Genomic DNA, 22,624 nt, shown 5'->3' with positions numbered 1-22,624 from the left:
GTCGGGAAGAGGCGAAGACAACGGCGCCCTCCACTCTCTCTCCCTCTCTCTCTCTCTCTTTTTCTCTCTGTTGCCAGCGTGGTGAATGAGAGAGAAAGAGAGAGAGAAAGAAAGGAGGGGAGAAAGAATGAGAAAGAAAGCGAGAAAGTAAGCAAGAGAGAAAGACAGGGAAAGAAAGCAAGAGAAAGAGAAAGAGAGGGGGGAAGAAGGGGGAGGGAAAGACATAGAGGGAGGGAAGGAGGGAGAGAGAAAGAACAAAAAAGAGGGAGGAAGGAAGAGAGAAAGGAAGAGGGATGGAGAGAGAGGGAATGAAAGATGAAGGAAGGGAGAGAGAAAGGGGGAGGGAGAGATAGAAAGGAGGGAGAAGGGGGTAGTTAGGGAGAGGGAAAAGGAAGGGCTTGGAGAAAGGCAGGGGGAAAGAAAGATAGAAAGGAAAGAGGGAGGGAGAGATAGAAAGGAAAAAGGGAGGGAGGAAAGAGGGAGGGAGAGATAGAAAGGAAAAAGGGAGGGAGGAAAGAGGGAGGGAGAGATAGAAAGGAAAGAGGGAGGGAGAGATAGAAAGAAAAGAGGGAGGGAGAGATAGAAAGGAAAGTGGGAGGGAGGAAAGAGGGAGGAAGACATAGAAAGGATAGAATTATGGATGCAAGAACTTGCTCATGTGTGATAGCTACTTTTTGGCTCAAAATATTTTTGTTCTATTTTCCTCCTCTAAAATCTAGGTGCGTCTTATCAGCAGGTGCGTCTTATAGAGCGAAAAATACGGTATTCTTTTTTATTTTTAATTAAAAAGTTTTTTTATTTATAATACATTTAAAAAACATAACATATAAATAACAATATAACACAATACAGACATATAACAAAAACAAAAAAAGTATTCTGAATCAAATGGTGTAGTAATATATTATTTAATTAAATAGCAGAAAACTTTTTACAACCATTATAAGCATGTATACTTTTTACAAACTTCAAACTTGACAGCTCTAAGACTTGTGGACTTCAACTCCCAGAATTACTCCTCGAGTAATACTAGATGAAGTAATTAAGAAGGCAAAACTACCCCTGGTTTTTTTTTCCAGATCAGGGTATGCAGAAGGTTTGGGAAGCCTGCAGAGCACTCCTAGGGAGTGTGGGAAGTCAAAAACGCCCCCATTTTTGCAAAACATGGCCAGGTTTTTATCCTTTTTTAGCAAAAATGGGGATGTTTTTGCCTTCCCCCACCCTTTGCTCTGCAGGCTTCCCAAACCCTCTGCACACTCCATTTTTACAAAAAATGGGGCACAGGGGCGGGGCTTTGGGAGGGGTAAAAAAAGGCTGTATTCAGTGTATAAGTCGTACCAACATTTCCATTCTCTTTATCCCTTTACTGAGATTATCAGAAAATACATGTTTATAAACTTGTCAAAATCTTACAGTTTGCATCTTTCCCTCTTGTTTTATTCCAAATGTAGATGTAAAGAATCTTTGCCTGAGATTAATAACATTTAACTTAGAAGATACAGCTTTTGAAGTTCTGCATTCAGTTTTTGGGGCATTAGGGCTGACCTGTGAAAAACACATTACCCAGTGCAATTTTTTCTTACAACATTGTATAAACATGGAAACGGTATGTGAAGGCTTACAGTGAACTAAATAGGCTTAAAAGTACATTTCTGCTTACAAAATTTCTCAAGCTGATTTTTGTGGGTTGGTTGTAAAAGATGTGTTCAAATTAATAAGTTAGATTCTATGTTGTTTAGGGTCAACAATAAGCAAGAATTAACTTTCTGAATCCCCCCCCCCCCCCTTGCCCTACCAGCCCTTCTACTGTAAATGGAATGGGTTGTACTATGGAAAGCTGACCAATATCCAATTCTCTTTTATAAATTCATATTTGTAAGTGGGTCTTTCAGGGATTTATGTACTGTGAAATTGACAGAAAGCTTTGCATATGTCTAGCTTTTTAGATTTTTAGATCTAGCTTATTTAATTCCTTAAACTTCGCCCTGAATTTTCAGAGAAGGGCGGCATATAAGTCCAATAAATAAATAAACATTATATTCTGATCTGTTAGAGTTTCCTTATGCACTTATCTTCTTCTCCCCAACTAATTCCATAGACTACCAATGAAATATGTTCTCCCATATTCCAACTTGGAAAGAGGATCACATTCTCTTGTCTCATAGTCTTTATTTTTGTCTGTATTCTGGACTAAAACCCAAATAATTCTTCCCTGGTCTTTTACTGCTCTGCTGATAGTGTAACATGGGTTTTCCAGTCAAAGTTTTTTTTTAAAAAAAAATGTTTTTCAAGACTTTGTGCTTTATTGTCATTGCAATTTTGAACAATTTATTAAATAGTGATGACCTTAAATTCTTAATTCTTATTTCTTGCAGCCCTTGGCCAAGTTGAAATATTTCTGCAGTGAGCTAAAAGCTAGCAACTTGCACCCCTCACCTCTATTGTCGAGTTTATCCTTTGCCTTGGAAGCAAAGAAAACTGGTATTTCTTTTTGCTGTTTAGCATTGATAAACATTTTTGTATATATGTTGTTCTCATGCTCATTAACCTTTCTCTTTCTGGATCTTTTAAGTTTTAGCTATTGATATAATGAAGACAATAAAAGAAGAAGGCTTACATCTTAAACCTCACTATTTTTGGCCATTGCTGGCTCAACAACAGGAAAAGAAAAACACTGAAGGTTAGCACTTATAATCAGATTTTAGTTATCATTAATACTAACACATAATCATGTTAACATGTTTGCACATGAGAACAACTCAGCAACATGTACAACTCTATCAAAACATTATTGGCTTTTGATGTAGTAATGTACTTTATATCACAACAATTGCCTTTAAAGGTTATTATTTCATTCTTATTTTATTTTGTCACTGTTAATAATGTCACATTTGGAACTTTACAGACAGCAATTATTATTTTAGCTTGGTTGTAGTCAAGGTCCATTTTATCACAATATTCTTGGCTGTTTTTTAATATTCTGAACATGAAAGACAATACTGAAATCTAGAGAAGCCTTTAAAATCAGGTTATTTTGTACAAATTATTCCTCTAAATATAAAATAAATGAACCTTTTAGATGAGGTTTTCATGTTTCTTTGCAGTGATAAGTTAAATGTGAACTTAGTTACGATAATAAAAGCATAAAACCTTCATTGTTGAATGGACTCTCATGATCTGACAGCATATTGATTGAAGGACTAAAATGCCTAGTTTTTTGGATTCTTAAGTAGGCTTAAGCATTTAGCACACACTTTCCCCTGTTACAAATGGGGGTATCTATAAGATATGAGCAAGAATTGAACAAATATTAAATTTTAAAGGACAATATCTAATTCTTTGGTTTGCATTATTGGTAATTCAGAAAGAATGGACTGATAAAAAGATGCTTTTAAGAGAAGTACTTTCCCCTTGGGAAAATTAAAAACTGTCTTTTTCATCTTATTTCACAGTATAATGTGTTTTAGAATGAGATGCAGAGTTGTTAGTGTGACATGGATGACAAACAAAATGCAAAAACAACAAAAAAAGAGCTTTTAGCAGGCAGTTCATATTGCAATTTTATTTTAAAATATACAGTCATATTCCAACTTAGACTAAACGCTGAAACAAGTATTCCCTAATTGTTTCTGGCAATAAAAGTGTGCTGGTCTTTTTTAGAAAAGTCTTTATAAAACCACATTCTCTTGTTAACTCTTTACATTCCTGAAAATACTTAAGAGTACTGGGGAGAATATCTGAATACAGTTGGCAGTGTATTGCATCCTCCAACTATCCCCAAACCATACATACGACAATAAGTTCAAGTTTAACTATGTTTTATTTAACCCTATTAGTTTCTAGTTTGACTTATCTCTATCCCAAAACTAATGAATGGCTAGCTGTAAGTAGTTATATTCATCCAGTAAAAAAGCTTCTTGCTGAAACAGTAAATGTTGATTTTGTGATTCTTGCAATGAGAAGATGAATAGGCAAGCAGTTGTGAAGTTTGCAATCTTCATTGCAGAAATCCTTCAGCCTCAGAGACAGCCACTTAGTATTGCGAATAAAAATGGTGTGATTTTTAATTGCAAAAAACGTTGTATAGATTAAAATGTAGAAAAACTTTATATTATTAAAAATCATGAGATGCTGCTTCAGATAATGACTCCTTGGCTCTTTTATCAATGAAATTTTAAATGTTGCATTCAGAATTCAATTCACAGTCAATCTTTCTTGAAACATGTTGGGGCATCTTTTTTCTAGTGGTATAAACTTGAACTGAGGAATTATATGAACTCTTGCCGCAAAATAAGAATTGCTCTATGATGACAACATGTTAGATCCCATTGCTTATAGAATAGAGTACAGTGATACCTCGACATATGAGTTTAATTCGTTCCAGACCCAAGCTCGTAAGTCGATCAACTCGCATCTCGAACGAATGCCTTTTGACTTTGTTTTTCGTGCCAAGATAACTGGAAGCAAGGAGATTCTTGCACCACCTAGTGAAAGCTCGGCTCGTATCCCGAATTTGAGCTCGGGTGTCGAACAGAAATTTCGCTCACGTCGCGGCTCGTAACTTGGAATACTCGCATGTAGAGCAACTCATATCTAGAGGTACCACTGTAGAATAGAATAGAATCGAATAGAAGAGTTAGAAGGGACCTTGGAGGTCTTCTAGTCCAATATCCTGCTTAGGCAGGAAATTACTCCAATTCAGACAAATGGTTATCCAACATCTTAAAAACTTCCAATGTTGGAGCATTCATAACTTCTGGAAACAAGCTGTTCCACTAATTAATTGTTCTGTCAGGAAATTTCTCCTTAGTTCTAAATTGCTTGATTAGTTTCCACCCATTACTTTTTGTTCTACCCTCAGGCGCTTTGGAGAATGGTTTGACTCCCTCTTTTTTGTGGCAATCCCTGAGTTATTCGAACACTGTTATCATGTCTCCCTAGTCCTTTTCATTAAAGTAAGCATACTGCAACCGTTCTCCATATGTTTTAGCCTCTACTCCCCTAGTTGAGTATGTATGTATGTGTTTGTACACAGATAGCTCAGAGTTGAACTGTTGACTTCTCTTGGATGTGTAGTGTTAATTTTCAGAAGTAATTTGTCATTCATTGAAGAAGTTACCTTTCTGTCAACAAGTGGGAAAGCTAGTTTTAATTTAAAAAACGCTTTTGAAAATTACAAATTTTAATTGGATTAGGACACTATTTAGCTATCTGATTTGAAGGCTATTGTTGGATAATTTAAAGAACTAATGTTTTCTCATCTGTGCCTTCTAAGAGTTATTAAAATATGTTCAATCCTTAAAGCCATAGGTCTGAAACTTGGCAAAGTTAAGGACCCCTAGAGAACATTGATCCCTATTTTTGCCATCCTAAAATGAAGCAACTACAGACATTTTCATGCTTTCCCATTGTAGTTTATAATCAGCTTGTTTTATTAGGTTGGCTTCAAATGAAATCTCTGTCCCTGCAGGCTACTTTGTTATTTGCAAAAAGTTATATGTAAGACGTAGCAATAAAAACAGAAGTCTTTGTTCTCAAAAAAGGACTAAATTATACAGTCCAGCATGTTTTAAAGTACATGCATTATGCAGGGGTTCAAAATGTAGCCCCCATCAGTTACCAATTGAATCATCAATGATCCAGACTCTGAATTTTTGTCATTAAAGTTTTAAGATCTTCTACCTTATCTGGATTGAGTTTACTACCTAACAGTTTGAAGAAGGTTCTGCCCAATTGCAGCAGCATATAGGGCAGCCTATGTTTGTGTACAATGAGAGCCCCTCATTGGTTTGCCTTACTCCAATTTTGTCAGATTCTTCCCTTGTATATTGGAATTGGGTGCCTGCACAACTATCTTCTTAGCAGGATTTCTTCGTCCCAAAGGTATAATTGTCAATGGGTACAAGTTAATGGTCCATTCTAGGTGAGAGGCTTGTTTTGCTGGATGTATCTGTTTTTGAACTGGTTGACCCCCCCATGGGGCCAGCTGATCACAGTTGGGTAGCATGATGGACATTCAATATAATTTTAGTAACTAAATGAACAAATCCTGTTTTTAAGAATTAATGTTGCATATCAAACTCTTCCCTTTTTTGCATTATTTGTGAAACAACTTAGGAACTCTGATTTTTTTTAATAAGTTGGAGATGAGTTATAATTGGATAAATTGATTATAGTAGAAATATAGAAAAATAGTGTTTAATGAGTAAGAAACCAGACTAAAAGCTAGAAGATGCTGTCGTTCTGCCTTAGCTATAGCTAGCAAAGTAACTTTGGGTCAGTTCCTGTCTATCAGTTCTAGGAAAAAGGCATTAGCAAGACAATTCTAAAAATCTTGCCCCCCCAAAAATGCAGGGACTAATCCAGGCACTTGCCAGGAGTAAATATTGACTCAATGGTATTAACAAAGGAAAGGAACATTATTAATAATACTGATTAAAGTAGTAAAAATAGAGAACATTTTAGTATTCTAGAGCAGTGTTTCCCAACCTTGGCAACTTGAAGATATTTGGACTTCAACTCCCAGAATTCCCCAGCCAGCAATTGCTGGCTGGGGAATTCTGGGAATTGAAGTCCAGATATCTTCAAGTTGCCAAGGTTGGGAAACACTGCTCTAGAGCGCCCAAAGTAAAACACAGTGACTTAAGGATGTCCATTACATGGCTACATATTCAGACAATTTAAAGTACTTAGATTCTGGGTTTAGATGTGACTGAAAATCTACCATGTTTCCCCGAAAGTAAAACCCAACCTGACATTAAGCCATAGGGTAATTTTTCCAGATGCTCAATATAACCCCTACCCCAAAAGTAAGCCCCTATTAAGATCGTCCACCAGATGCATGCATTTTGTATTGTGCCCGAAAATAAGGCCTAGCTAGAAATAAGTCCTAATGTGTCTTTTGGAGTAAACATTAATATAAGTCCCAGTCTTACTATCAGGGAAATACTGTATGAAGTTACTGCATGGTCACTGCATGCTCTACTTTATGTATTTTATAAACAGACTAATGATAATTTGAATCCTTTCTTTATGATATACTGAACATAATCGATCATCATGATTGCTTAAAAGTAAATGCACTGTTGTCATAATATGAGTTTATTTTTAATTGTGGAAGAAGCAATGATAAATGGAAATCCAGTTAATGGTATTTTTCCATGACTTATAAACTTAAGTTTTAGGTGTTATCAGAGCTATTAACAATTACTTTATAATTAATTATTTCTAAATAAAATTCCAGTTTTGCTGAAATCAAAATGAGGACCCAGATTTTCAGGGGCAATATGCTTACTCTCTGTAAAATTGCTTAGAGAGGGCTGTAAAGTACTGTGAAATGGTATGTAAGTCTAAATGCTAATGATATTGCTATTATGTATTTTTTATTTCATAGTCTGAACTGAGTCATTAGCAAGCTATTGTTTAACAACTGTGTTCTTTCTCTTTAGGTGTAATTAATATCCTCAAAACTATGGATGAATTGGGGGTAGAGCCAAATATTGATACATATTTATTTTATGTTTTTACAAATTTGGATAGTGTTGAACCCACTCGCAAGATGATTCAGGTAAGTTTATCATTTGTTTTTGCACTTTAGCACTTAATAACACTCACTGAAATTTCTGGGACTGTATAGGATTGAGTTTTATTCGTGATGGAAGTATCAAGTAGTAGGGCAATACATACTTGGTATATCAGATAATGTAATTTCATTAAGTTTAAGATAAAAAATCAACAGAATCATACTGTTGTGCCTGGAACTATTGATTTAAAGAGAGCTGTTCCTGGGCCAGTTCTAGTTACCAGTGATGGAATTATTTACCAAGGGGATGACTTGGGGACTGAGGACATGCCACTGCGATTTATCAGAAGCTCATGTAAATATCAGGACAGACCTTGTTTTGCTAAAATACATTTTATATGGGTATTATACAAAGATATGTATCAGGGCAGTGAAGGATGGGAAACACCCTCAAAGTAAATGTTGGCAGAGGGATAATGGTGGTGCTGCAAAGAAAAGAAGGCAGGCTTGTTTTGGCTTCTTTTCTTCCTTCCTTTCTGGAACAAAAATAATCCAGATTACAGTGGTGGTGGTTCCTCCATTCCACAAGAGTATTTCTTCAATGTTAGATCAGTTACTAATAAGACATCTGTGGTCTAGGATTTATTTCTGGATAAAACCCTTGACTTAACATACATCGTGGAGATCTGACTGAGTGCCAGACTGATCTGTAGTACAGATGTTAGGATTGGAGGACAAAGTTAGAATTGTTTTGGTCTATACAAACGTCCTATTGATCAGATATGTTGGGCTAACAGTCTGCCAGTCTGGACGTCTGATGATGCATTTAGGTTGTAAGAGCAACAAAATAGTGTTCCTGGTTTATTTGCCCTATTGAATAAAGGATCTCTTCCTAAACTTGGTTTCTTCCTAAGACTTTTCATTGTTCTCATTGAAATTACACACACTAGAGAGGTTCAGGATTTCATGTCTTTCATATGGTTACTAGCCTGTTGCAGTTGATATCTTGTTTCACACATAACAGAGCAGAGCTTGGTTGCCAAAGCATATACAGTGGTACCTCTACTTACGAATGCCTCCACCTATGAACTTTTTGAGATATGACCCGTGTGTTTAAGATTTTTTTGCCGCTACTCACGAACCATTTTCTACTTATGAACCCTCGCTTCTCTCTCGGCTGCTGCTGCTATTGCGAGCAGCAGCCAAAATGTCGCGCATCGGTGAAGCTCTCTGCAGCCGCCCCATATCCCTGCCACTTTCCCCTCTAGCCCTCTGCTTCCTCCACTCCCCGCAGCCGCCCCATCCCGCTGTCAAAATCCTTCCTAGTCTATGCTTCCTTCACCCCATCTCGCTGCCAAAATCACCCCTCCAGAGGCTTCCTTTTTTAAAAATATTCTTTATTAATTATTTACACTAGAAAGAAGACAAGACAAATACAATACAGAAAAGAAAAAAAGATAAGACAAACATATATTTGCCAACTTGCAAGTTGGCCTTGTTACAGTTTTCACTATTGTTTTCTATATTAATATATTTACATGAGTCTTGGCTATGTATATTTCACATTTATATCCAGACGCTTCCTATGCCACCCCAAATCACCTCCAAAATCACTCTTCCAGATGCTTCCTATGCCACCCCAAAATCACCTCCAAAATCACCCCTCCAGATGCTTCCTACGCCGCCCCAAATCGCTCCCCAAATCGCTCCTCCAAAAGTTTCCTATGCCACCCCAAATCGCTCCCAAAATCACCCCTCCAAAAGCTTCCTACGTCGCCCCAAATCACTCCCAAAATCACCCCTCCAAAAGCTTCCTACGCTGCCCCAAATTGCTCCCAAAATCACCCCTCCAAAAGCTTTCTATGTCACCCCAAATCGAGGTCCTAATGAAGACAAATGGATTGAAGAAAGGCAGCAAGGAGAAACGAGGCATAGGAAGCATCTGGAGGAGTGATTTTGGGAGCGATTTGGGGCGGAGTTAGCCTTCATTAGGACCTCTATTCCTCGCTTCTCGCTGTCTGTCTCCACTCCGTTAGCCTTCACTTTGTCCGCCTGCCACTTTTTTTTAAGCCTTAAAGTTTGGATTTTCCTAATGGGTTTGCACGCATTATTTGCTTTTACATTGATTTTTATGTGAAAAATTGCTTCTACTTACGAACTTTTCTACTTACAAACCTGGTCACAGAATGAATTAAGTTCGTAAGTAGGGGTACCACTGTATTTTAGTCTAGGACAGTGATAGTGAACCTATGGCATGGGTGCCACAGGTGGCATGTGGAGCCATATCTGCTGGCACGCAAGCTGTTGCCCTTGCTCAGCTCCAACTTGCATGTATGTTCTGGCCAGCTGATTTTTGGCTTGCACAAAGGCTCTTGGAGGGCATTTTTGGCTTCCAAAGAGCCTCTGGGGGAATGGGGGAGGGTATTTTTACCCTCCCCCAGCTTCAGGGAAGCCTTTGCATCCTGGGGAGAGTGAAACATGACCCTACTGGGCCCACCAGAAGTTGAGAAACAGGCTGTTTCCAGCCTCCAAAAGGCTGTTTCCAGCCTCCAGAAGGCCTCCAGGGGTGGGGGAAGCTGTTTTCGCCCTTCACAGGCATAGAATTATGGGTGTGGTCACTCATGCATGCACGATAGCATGTGTGCATGCTCTTTCGGTACCCGAGGGAAAAAAGGTTCGCCATCACTAGTCTAGGGCATCCTTCACACTTCCTTCCAAAAAAGCTTATCTTAGCTAGATCTCCTTTTCTACCAAACGTAATATTGCACACAGTATATTAAAAACATTCAGTGATATAAAGTTACTTTTATAAAGAACTTTCACTCTTTTGTACAGCAATCAAAGCATTTCTCACTATTGCTAACATGAAAAACTGGAGAGTTTGCACTGAATTTACAGTTCTAAAAAATTGAAACAGATACAATTATAAAATTATGCTTTATATAAATAGGGGGTTTTTTTTGAGAATTTTAATAAATATCTATAAGATAAGCCATTGCACACACTGAATTACAGAAGACAGCTTTGGTCAAGGTTGGAAGGCTGTTTGCCAAACCTACACCAAATCTGAAATATGAAGTATTTTAGAGAGCTTGACTATTGATTGATTGATTGATTGATTGATTGATTGATTGGATTTGTGTGCCGCCCCTCTCCGGAGACTCGGGGCGGCTAACAGCAATAACAAGACAGTGTACAATAATAATCCAATACTAAAAACGATTAAAAACCCATTAATATAAAAACCAAACATACATACAGACATACCATGCATAAAATTGTAAAGGCCTAGGGGGAAAGAGTATCTCAATTCCCCCATGCCTGGCAGCAGAGGTGGGTTTTAAGTAGCTTACGAAAGGCAAGGAGGGTGGGGGCAATTCTAATTCCTGGGGGGAGTTGGTTCCAGAGGGCCGGGGCTGCCACAGAGAAGGCTCTTCCCCTGGGTCCCGTCAAGCGGCATTGTTTAGTTCAGCGTTTCCCAACCGGTGTGCGCCCTGGGGCTCCTGCTCGCAGCTGTCCCCCGGCTCCTGCTCGATGCCACGGTTTTCGGCGCTCTCCTGCTGGGCCCCAAAGAAGGAAGGCAGGAAGAAGGAGAGCTCCATTCTTCGCGCCTTTTTCCCGCCTTCCTTCTTTGGGGCCCAGCAGGAGAGCCCCAGGACGGAAGTACCGGCAGCGCCCCGCCCAGCTGGAGCTTCTCTGGCGTCGACGGCAAGTGTCCTTTGTGGCCCGGCGGGAGGGCACTGGCGATGGGAGCGGGGGGTGGCGGCCGCAGCGGCCGCAGGCAGTCGCAGGGAGATGGCGGCGGCGAGAGGGAGCGCTCTCTCTCTCTCTCTCAGCTGACTGCAAGCGGGAGCCCTGACGGTGGCGGTTGGACGTGCTTTTGGACGTCGTACATGCTGGCGCTGTGGGCCTGGCATATACGGTGTCCAGCAGCACGTCCAGCTGCCGCCGTCAGGGCTTCCGCTTGCAGTCAGCTGAGAGAGAGAGAGAGAAAGAGAGACATAGCAAGAGAGGCAGAGAAAGAGAGACAGAGCAAGAAAGAGGCAGAGAAAGAGAGAGAGAGAAAGAGAGAGAGAAAGAGAGACATAGCAAGAGAAAAAGAAAGACTTAGCAAGAGAGGCACAGAGAGAGAGAGAAAGAGAAAGAGAGACATAGCAAGAGAGAGAGAGAAAGAGAGAGAGAGAGAGAGAGAAAGAGAGATAGCAAGAGAGGCAAAGAGAAAGAAAGAGACATATAGCAAGACAGTGAAAGAGAGAGCAAGAGAGAGAGAAAAAAGCAAGAAAGAGATAGCAAGAGAGACAGAGAGAGAGAGAGAGAGAACAAGGGAGAGAGAAAGACATAGAGGAAGGGAAGGAGGGAGAGAGAAAGAGAGCAAAAAAGAGAGGAAGAAAGAAAGAGGGATGGAGAGAGAGAAAGAAGGGAAGGAAGGAAAAGAGAGAAAGAGGGAGAAATAGAGCGAAAGGGAGGAAGAGAGAGGGGTTTTTTGTCCAAACTTTTCTTTAGCCCGCCCCCCCCCCCCTTTTCAGTGTTCCCCAGGATTTTGAAAATATGAATAATGTGCCGCGGCTCAAAAAAGGTTGGGAAACACTGGTTTAGTTGACGGGACCCGAAGGGGACCCACTCTGTGGGACCTAACTGGTCACTGGGATTCGTGCAGCAGAAGGCGGTCCCTGACTATGATGATATACCAAGATATTACTATCTTTCCATAGGAAAAAGGCAATTCTTTAAAAACCAATCGATTCTTAGCAGCAGAAATCAGGCATGAAGCTGTACATGGCAGACTGGATAAAGTTTATCAGTTATGTAAGTGCTCTTGTTTTATATATTATCTGAGTAGCCTGTTCGGAAAAATAGTATGAGGTAATTTTCAGAATGGTAAATGTTGATAACTTATACAAAAATACTTGTTATTTAAGATTATTTGAAGCTGTTTTTTAACATGCCTCTATTTATGATTTGAACCAAGTATAATATGTAAATTTTTTAAATTGTTTCATTTTAAAAAGCCCATATCCCTTTGATATAAGAGATGATACATTACCTACTGTTCTTAAGATATTTTTCTTTTTAAAATGTTGCAGAAAGTATGTGACTGCTTTGAGCAGTTTTTATAGATATACCTTAACGGTTTATTGGAATCTCACTGCTATAAAATTAATATAAGCTTTAACACTATTTTTAAGAACTATACTTAAATGAAAAGAGTTATATCTAATTTGATTGGAAAACGTGAATAAAGGAATTTTTTCCTTTATTTAGGAATAAAGTTTGTTTAAACTTAGTCACGAAAAGGGACTGATTAAGAAACAGGGAGTAAGACAGGGTTAACATGTCTTTAAAATGAAATATAAAGCAATAGCTCTATCAAATATGTGTATATAACTTTTATTTTATTTTATATCATATCGGTTTTAAAATAACAATTGTTGAATCAGTGCTGCTTAGAGAAATACAAATCAATGCATACTGAATAATTTAATTTAACTTGCAGTATCTTCCCCAAACATCTGGACAACCGATAGGAGTCATATCAGGAACAGTCTAATGGTTGGATTTAGAAGGTAAGACTTATGAAATCTTATATTTTGAGTATCTTTGGTCCCAAGTTCTGTTATTTAAGGCATTTTTTTTCCAAATAGCTATTGGTAGCTAATAATATCTCACTGCTCTGGCAGGATCTTTTAGGGCTCTCTTTGTGGCTGGGCTTTAGTGTTGTTGAAGTTTAATATCCTGTTCTATAAGTGGAAAAGTGAAGGTATTCATTTGGATCTAGATTCAGGAAATTGAAAACAGAGTTTATTTATTTCGTCTTTCATTGTTTTAGATTTATATTCCAGTTTTCATAGTAGATCAATGCATCTTCTAAATCAGTGTTTCCCAACCTTTTTTGAGCCGCGGCACATTATTCATATTTTCAAAATCCTGGGGAACATTGAACCGGGCCGGGGGGGGAGGGGCTAAAGAAAAGTTTGGACAAAAAAAATCTCTCCCTCCCTTTCGCTCTATTTCTCCCTCCTTCATTCTCTTCCTTCCCTTCTTTCTCTCTCTCCATCCCTCTTTCTTTCTTCCTCTCTCTTTTGCTCTCTCTCTCCCTCCTTCCCTCCCTCTATGTCTTTCTCTCTCCCTTGTTCTCTCTCTGTCTCTCTTGCTATCTCTCTCTTGCTTTTTTCTCTCTGTCTCACTCTCTTCCTTCCTCACTCATCTTTCTTTCTCTTTCTTTCTCTCTTTCTCTCTTGCTTTCTTCCTCTCTCACACTCTCTTCCTTCCTCTCTCATCTCTCTTTCTCTCTCTTTCTCTCTCCCCCTCTTTCTCTATCTCTCCCCCTCTTGCTCCTCTCTCTTTTTCTCACTTTCCCTCTCTTGTTTTCTTTCTCTCTCTCTTGCTTTCTCTCTCTTTCTCTCTTGTTTTCTTTCTCTCGTTCTCTCTCTTGCTATCTCTTTCTCTCCCCCCTTTCTCTCTCTCTTGTTTTCTCTCTCACACTTTCTCTCATTCTCTCTCTTTTGCTATCTCTTTCTCTACCCCCTCTTTGTCTTTCTCTCTCTTTCTCACTTTCTATCTTGCCCTGTCGCTCTCACTCTCTTGTTCTCACTCTCTTGTTCTCTCCTGGGCTCTCAGCGAGGGGGCGGCAGGAGAGGCGGCGAAGGCGATCTCTCTCGTTTTCCGGAGGCTGGTGAAAGTGATTTTCAATGTCGGGGGCGCGGGCCGGCGCTCTCTCTCTCCCCATCCCCCTGCCGGCTTACTTTGAATGTGGCAGGGGGAGGGGGAGAGCGCACGCCGGCCCGCGCCCCCGACATTGAAAATCACTTTCACCAGCCTCCGGAAAACGAGAGAGATCGCCTTCGCCGCCTCTCCTGCCGCCCCCTCGCTGAGAGCCCGGGACAAAAGCGCTTTCGGCGAAGGCAGCGGCGAGTAGCCGGGGGCGCGAGGGGGCTAGAGGTGCGTGGGGGGCGGCCGCGGCTTCGGGGGCGCCCTTGGAAAAGGGTGCGCGCGGGGGGCGTTTTGGGGTGCCAGTGCCCTCCCTACGGGCTCCAAAGGACATTGGTTGCTGCCCCCGCCAGGGAAGCTCCAGCTGGGCGGGGCGCTGTTGGTGCCTCCGCCCTGGAGCTCTTGCCACCGCCATCCCCCGGCTACTACCTGGTGCCGCTGCTGGCGCCCTCCTCCTCTTGCTGCCGGTGCGAAGAATGAAGCTCTCCTTTTTTCCCGCCTTCCTTCTTTGGGGCCCAGCAGGAGAGCGCCAGCAACAGCGGCATCAGGCAGTAGCCGCACCGGCAGCGCCCCGCCCAGCTGGAGCTGCCCTAGGACTTTCGCAGCACACCTGACCATGTCCCGCGGCACACTGGTTGGGAAACGCTGTTCTAAATAACCCATTATAATCATCATTGTATATGCAGATGAGCTAAATTATCAAATCCCAAATTTTATAATGAGCTTCTATAGTTGAAACTGCTCTGACAAAATTACATTGACTATCAAGTAAAATAATATTTATATAAAATATTCGCAAAGTATTTTATATACATATTATGCTTCAAAGATACTATCACAATAATACTAGTCACAATTAAGGTAGGTTAATCAATAGTATGTATTCTAGAGCAGTGTTTCCCAACCTTGGTAACTTGAAAATATTTGGACTTCAACTCCCAGAATTCCCCAGCCAGCAAATGCTGGCTGGGGAATTCTGGGAGTTGAAGTCCAAATATCTTCAAGTTGCCAAGGTTGGGAAACACTGTTCTAGAGCACACAGTATAAGCTTTACGTAATGCCATCCCATAAATTTGTGGCTAAATTTAGATTTAAACTTAAAAACTTTATAATCATAGTTAATTTTATTAGAGATTGGACTACTCAAATTATTATTACATCATAATATATACATATAAGGATTTTTGTTGAGAAATATTTTAATATTGCTGGGGGGTTTTCTCTTTTAAATACTAAAAATCTTGTATTGACAGTAATCCTCACTGAAGGATGCACAGGAACGAAATGTTCATGTAAATAAAATACACTTTGTCAGTAGTTGTAATTTTTCTGCTGACCTTATATGATACTTGATGCTATCTACATCTTTTTATTTCTCCTTTGTTTGTAGTGCTTTGGTTTCTTAAAGTTATACTCAGTGAGGATTTTTTTTTTTCAGGTTTATACCCTACCACAATTTTATACAGAGGCTCACGACATAAAACTAAAATGAAAAGAAATTAGACAAGAATGGTAGTCTGCGGAGAGGGGCGGCATACAAATCTGATTAAACTAAACTAAACTAATTCAAATTTTTGGCAGTGGAGACAAAACAAAAAGGGAAATTATTGTTCAAAGAAAAATCAGCAAGTGACAAAAACGAAGACTATGTTTGACTAATAGGAGAGACATTACCGTTTTGTTATATAGTACTTTTTAGGCCTGACTATAAACTGAGTAGATATAATAGCTAGAAAAAAAGGAAGGAAATCAGAATTAGGCTATAGGGAGAGAAAACCAGAGAATATACTAAAGTGGAGAGAGCAAACAAAATAAGCAATGAGTGCCAATTGCATGCAAATTGTAGGGAGATGGAAAAAACTAAAATTATTTAATTTGAGAAAAAGATACAATGACAGACAAGGAACACAGTGACAGGTATAGGTGAGACAAAACAGATTGTATTACTATATATGTTTGTATCACTAAAGAGGTAAATCCTCCTAGTTTGTGGCAAGGCAAAATCTAAACCACTTTGAAGTAAAAGTGATTAGGATTATATTGTTATTTATACAGGGAGAAAGACAAAGTCATAAAAATTATTAGGATAGAGGAAATACGTTAACTATTTTTATATTATTAAATTGATACATCAGGATAAGTTCCTTGTCAATTCAGAGTAGAAAGTACTTTGGAAAAGTAATCCAGAGTTAGAAGACATATATATTTTCTCTGTATATCAAGGGCTGGTTTATTTAAACTAATTTACTAGAAATTCTGAAAGTGTATGCTGCTTGTGTCATACAACACTGAAGCCATCCTATGAACAGTTTTCCGTAAGATTTTCATAGCGATAGTCCTCGAGTTACAATCAGTTGTTTAATGATGATCAGGAATTATGATGTCCTCATTATAGATGCTTTATAGCCTGTGGAGCCCTACAAATATTGCACTGCCACCTTTTGGTTGCATAACTGCAACCTAAGTAATTGGCAGTTATAACTGATTGGCAAGTGGCCCACAATCATGTGATCACCATTTACATACTTTCCCAGAAAGCCAAAGGGAAGCTGGCATTGAAGTTTGCAGACTGCTGCCCCCACCAAAAGGATTCCCTCTCATCTCTGGGATCTGGTTCAAAGAATGGCCAGCTGAGGGGAGCTAAACTCTTTAAAATCCTGAAGGTTTCACCTATGTCCCTGCTGATGGAATTCTCTTCTGTGCATGAAGGGGTGTTGTACTCCTTCAGCTGTCCCAAAGGTGCTTTTTCAAGAGGCAACTGGACTTCCTTGTTTTTCAGCAAGAAAGAGGCTTCTTGGACAAGAAGTGAAAGGTCTTCAAAGAAAAATGATAAAGTCCAGTTGCCTCTTGACAAGGCATCTTTGGGACAACCATGACCTGGTTGGCTGAGAATCTCCATAGACATTTACTCCTTCAGCAGGATTCAGACAGGCCCCTGCATCTAAGCAAAGGACTTCCCTTCAGTGCATGGAAGAGAGATGAAATCCTCTTTCACAAGCAGCTCTTTCAACCAACCCTCAGAAATGAGAGGAAGCTAAAAATAAAGCAGAAAATGAAGAGGCAATATGCTTCAGGTGGGTGGGGGGAAACCCTGGGAGGATCGGCACAGACCATGCACAAATTGCCTATTTGCTTTAAGGCTAAAGATACTGACTGGATTTCAGTAGGGAGGATTTTCAATTCCTGAGAAGAGTGACCTGGCACAAGTCGCGTACAAGTGTCTCTCCACTCAGGAGGCTAAAAATAATGCTTGGATTTTGGCAGGGTGTATTTTCAGCTCCTGGGTGGGGTTTTCCCCGCTCCCCCAAGGCCGGAATGGGACAACTCACTGGAGCCAGCTTGCCACAACCAACTCAGCCATGGGCATCTTGCCATATCAGTTCACCATGACCAACTCGCCACGGGAAAATTCAACATTTCAGTTTAATTGTTTCAGATAATTAAAACATTATTTTAATTTTTGTCATTCACATTTCATTTTGTCCCTCCTTTGGCCTCCTTTCTTTAATTATTCTATTGCACAATTTATTTGGTACTAGTGTAACTCTTGCCCTACAGCGAGTTGTCCGTGGCAAGTTTGCCACAGCAAGTTGTCCTAGACACCGCCACCCCGAGGCACCCTGCGCTGCTGTCCTGTCTGCTTAATGACTCATGGGATCACTTAACAACAATGCCAGGATTGCAGTCATTAGGAAAAGCATTAACGTGGCAACTACCTGGACTAGTCCCTGTAATTTTCTTGGCAAGGTTTCAGTCTCTGAAAGAAAGTGATTTGCACAAAGCATTACAATTACAATGTTCAATATCCTGCAGACATTCCTGGATACAACTGTATGCTTATTTACCTGCATGAGAGTCAGGACCACGTTATCAGGGACTTAGATCACAGAGGAGGAAAAATATGTGCAGCTATACCTGGAACGCTTTTGTTTCCAGAGATAGATTTTATTATTTTCATGATATTATGGGATGAGGCTTACTTACACGGTGAAGGCTCCAGTTATATAACTTTGAATAGGATTAATATCTTTACTCATTTTAAAAAGCAATCATTGTTCTACAAGAAAATTCCATACAATATAATAGGTGATACAAAAATAGTGGAGATTAGGCTAGTTTAAAGCTGTGAGGTTTGTGGTTTCAAGTCAATTCGTTATGGAAAAATGTATTAAATACAGGCTGTGTAGGTAGTATGGGTAAAAGATTACACAGATTGCATGCATTTTGAAATGCAATGAGATTATAGATTCAAACATTATCACAAAAATCCAGGGGTAGTGATCGTCTGTAAATATAGTGAAAATCATTTTGTAAAGATAGGCTTATGCTAAAATTTATATGTCAATTATTTCTTAACTTTCCTCACTTAAGCAAATGTTCTGAACTCTTGGGGTGACTATTCAATTGTATTGGCATTAAAAAGAAATAGGGTTGGTTTTGTTTGTTTTTAAATTTACAATTTATTATCTTCTGCTGCCCTCTGCAGGTCTAGTGATGTTGATCTTTGGAACAAGGTAAGTAAAGACAGCTAAGCTGCAATGGGGAGATATTTTGGGTGCACAGTATTGAAACAGTACAACAAATAAAAAGAAAGATCTATTTCAGATGTAAATCTGATCTTTTACTACACATACGTGAATCATTTTAAATTGTCATGACTTATCTAAAGTTAAATATTTTAACTCCTTTTGATCTCAGTGGAGAAAATTAAGCATGTAATTAATACTTTTTCCTTGTCTGTATTTGATATTTCAAATGCTTGACTTGGCTTTACAATCTATTGCTCATGTTGTGAATTAATATTCATGTAGAAATGGCACTTATTGCATTTGTTAAGTAAGCACTATTTTTATTGGATACATTTTTCTTTTAGAGGCAGCAGTTTTTGTCTTTATAAGATACATTCCAAATACCATTAGGAAATATTTGATGGTATAAAAACCCAGCAAGTTTTGTAAAATTTCTTTATTAAGGATTTTACAAAACAAAGCCATATAAATGTAAAAAATGCCTATACCATAATATTTTTCCAAAGATCAAAACTACTTCAAAGTTAAAGCAACTAGTAGTAAGTGTGCTAGCAGCTTCTCTTCCAAAAACTGTAGTGAACAGCTGACTTTTTTAAAAAAAAAAAAATCAATATTCTGTAGCTTTATTTTTAATAATTAGGAAATAAAAATGTTAAAGCTATTTGTGAAAGACCTTTTCAATTCAGGTAGTTCTTGGTTAATGTCAGCAATTGGGGTTGGAATCTCCGTCACTAAGCAATAGAGTTACAGTGATCCCTCTATTATCGCGAGGGTTCCGTTCCAAGACCCCTCGCGATAATCGATTTTTCGGGATGTAGTGGTGCGGAAGTAAAAACACCATCTGCGCATGCGCGCCCCTTTTTCCATGGCCGCGCATGCGCAGATGGTGTTTTTACTTCCGCACCTGGGAAGACCCAGCAGCTGAGGAGCCGCCTGCCTGCCCGCTTGTCCGCCGCTTGTCCGCTTGTCCAGATGCCGCAGCTGATCTGCTCGGCAGCGCAGTAGCAGCGAGGAGCTGAAGATGGGGTTTCCCCGTTGCCCACGCAAAGGGGAAACCCCATCTTCGGCTCCTCGCTGCTACTGCGCTGCCGAGCAGATCAGCTGGTGGGCGGCCGAAGGAACCTTCCCTGGGTGCCGCCCGCCGCTCGAGAGCAAGAGGGGGAGAGATAGAGAAAGAGAGAGAAGGAAAGAAAGAGATGAGAGAGGGAGGAAGAGAGTGTGAGAGAGGAAGAAGCAAGAGAGAGAAAGAGAGAGAGAAAGAAAGATGAGAAAGGAAGGGAGTGGCGTCATCGGGTGGAAAAATTGCGATATAGCGTTTCGCAAAGATCGAGATCGCGAAACTCGGGGGATCACTGTATACAGTATCTTACTGCTTAGTGATGAAGATTCTGACCCTCTCAGTTGCTATTGTTAAGCGAAACATGCCTCTTCATTAAACATATCAAATGGATGCCATTTGTGACCTCCTGCTGGCTTCCCCATTGACTTTGATAGCTGGGAAGCAGCAATCATTACTATTAGAACAGTGCTAAGGCTGGAAGTTTGAGGACCAGTTGCAAGTGCCATTCATTCCCCATCATGGTAAATATCACTACATGGGTGATAATGGTGTGGATTTTGTATAAGACTTTGAAAGAAAAATTTAAAAAATGATATAATTTTTAAAAATCTGAAATAAACCAGATTTTTTTTTAAAAAACCATGGATTTAATGAGTTATTTCTTCTCCTTTCCAAAAAATGGACATATTTTGCTTTTTCAAATAGCTATCCTTGCTGTAGCTCCATCTTACCTGACATATTTGTTTTAATATTTTAATAGCAAATTAAGGATAATAAAATATTCATTATAAAATATATTTCTTTAACTGTAGATTCAAACAACAGATTGGGTTTTTAGTATTATCTAAATTCATTGAGGTTTTTACTTGAATAAAATTGTTTGCTCTTATTAAGCAGCCTCCTTGATAAAAACATTTTTCAAACTTTGTTGGTTTCTCTGCAATAAAGTAATTCTAATTGATACCCCCCTTTTTATTTTTTTCCAGATCTGTGGTTTTCAAACCACTAAAATATTTGGGGGGGGGGGGTATGCAAAGGAACTCAGGTTTCTGCCCATTTAGTTTTGTCTACCTTTAAAACCTGAAAGGGATTGGTCTACAATTAAAACCTGAAAGAATTTGAATGACATTTATGATAGGATAAATTGGCACATCTGAAACTGGACTGGGGCTGTGGAGAAAATATTTCCTGAAAATAATATCCTTGGTGCATCCCAGTTGGAAAGGAAGTTGGGCAGCTGCTTAAAATGTTGGCAGCTGTTCCATTCTAAGCTTCCTCCCTTCTGCCTTTGTAATGCCTTGAGCTTTCCAATTCACTTCTATAAACACACACACACACAAGGGGAAAACGATACCTCAGACGCATAAATGATACCTCAGATGCATAAACGCACACTTCACTAAACAGAAGAAAATGCTTATGCTTCTGTGGCCAATGTTGGTGAAGGAGCTAGAAGGAATTGTAGAAGCTATGCTATACCTGACTTAGTTTGACTTATAGTACCTACTTTTGTTCTTTTTGTCTGTTGTAAAAAGCGTGACACCTTGTAACAAATAGACATTTGGCCATTCATAATTCCCTCCCATTCCTTTTACACTGGTAGTTGCTCCCTAAAAAATTATAAGATTGGGTGAAACCGTTACTTAGAAAGTTTAAAAGGCTCTGAATACAAAAGGGCTACGTGGGTTTTGCTTTTCCCCCCCAATGTGGTTGTCTGTCAATTCTTGTTAATTGTGTATAAAGAGATGAGCAGTGAGAAGAAAGCTTTCTAATTTATTAGATTTATGCAGAAAAGCTAAAATAATTCCAATATTTTAACCACTGGAAATAGAGAGTGTATTTGGTCAGAGTTGCCAGAATATGTGCTTTAAAATGGAGTTTAAGGAAAAAACTTTCAAGTTAAACAACTGACCAAATAGCCACTACCTAGGTCCTTTGGCTACTATCAGTCATAAGGTCTTAAGGAATACAGTGATCCCCCGCTCGTTGCGAGGGTTCCGTTCCAGGAGCCCCCGCAACGAGCGGGTTTTCGCGAAGTAGCGATGCGGAAGTAAAAACACCTTCTGCGCATGTGCAGATTGTGTTTTTATTCCCACAGCGCTAGCGAGGAGCCGAAGATTGGGGGCGGGGCGGCTGTTTGCCGCCGGCATGGAGGGCTTCCTAGCAGCCCCCCAAACCCGGGTTGGGGGTCCGGGGGGCGCTGGCTCTCGCCGCTTTCGAGCTGAATCCGGGAGCGAATTCGCTCCTGGATTCAGCTCGAAAGCGGCGAGAACGAACGGCAAGGAACGCCTTTTCCACGCCGTTCATTCTCGCCGATTTCGAGCTGAATCCAGGAGCGAATTCGCTCCCGGATTCAGCTCGAAAGCGGCGAGAACGAACGGCAAGGAACGCCTTTTCCACGCCGTTCATTCTCGCCGATTTCGAGCTGAATCCAGGAGCGAATTCGCTCCCGGATTCAGCTCGAAAGCGGCGAGAACGAACGGCAAGGAACGCCTTTTCCACGCCGTTCATTCTCGCCGATTTCGAGCTGAATCCAGGAGCGAATTCGCTCCCGGATTCAGCTCGAAAGCGGCGAGAACGAACGGCAAGGAACGCCTTTTCCACGCCGTTCATTCTCGCCGATTTCGAGCTGAATCCAGGAGCGAATTTGCTCCCGGATTCAGCTCGAAAGCGGCGAGAATGAACGGCGTGGGCGGGCGAAGGGCGGGCGGCAGCGAGGAGTTTGCGTGGGCGGTGGGGAAACTCCTCGCTGACGCCAGCAAGAGGGGGAAGACTCAGGGAAGCCGCCCAGCAGCTGATCTCCCG

At 40.1% G+C, this 22,624-nt stretch overlaps 1 protein-coding gene across 1 annotated transcript in view; it reads left to right on the top strand.

Annotated features, from left to right (window-relative positions):
* The window catches only part of LRPPRC (leucine rich pentatricopeptide repeat containing), a 124,113-nt gene that overhangs the window by 20,111 nt on the left and 81,378 nt on the right, over window positions 1-22,624 (top strand). Inside the window, exons 9-15 of the mRNA XM_070734536.1 lie at window positions 1,452-1,606; window positions 2,376-2,481; window positions 2,573-2,680; window positions 7,449-7,567; window positions 12,235-12,328; window positions 13,017-13,086; window positions 18,717-18,744. Of these exons, the coding sequence (XP_070590637.1) occupies window positions 1,452-1,606; window positions 2,376-2,481; window positions 2,573-2,680; window positions 7,449-7,567; window positions 12,235-12,328; window positions 13,017-13,086; window positions 18,717-18,744 (680 nt within the window). The remainder of the gene's footprint in view (window positions 1-1,451; window positions 1,607-2,375; window positions 2,482-2,572; window positions 2,681-7,448; window positions 7,568-12,234; window positions 12,329-13,016; window positions 13,087-18,716; window positions 18,745-22,624) is intronic.

This window comes from Erythrolamprus reginae, chromosome 1, assembly GCF_031021105.1.
Source record: "Erythrolamprus reginae isolate rEryReg1 chromosome 1, rEryReg1.hap1, whole genome shotgun sequence".
Classification (NCBI taxonomy): domain Eukaryota; kingdom Metazoa; phylum Chordata; class Lepidosauria; order Squamata; family Dipsadidae; genus Erythrolamprus; species Erythrolamprus reginae.
This window is presented reverse-complemented; position numbering and strand designations above follow the sequence as displayed.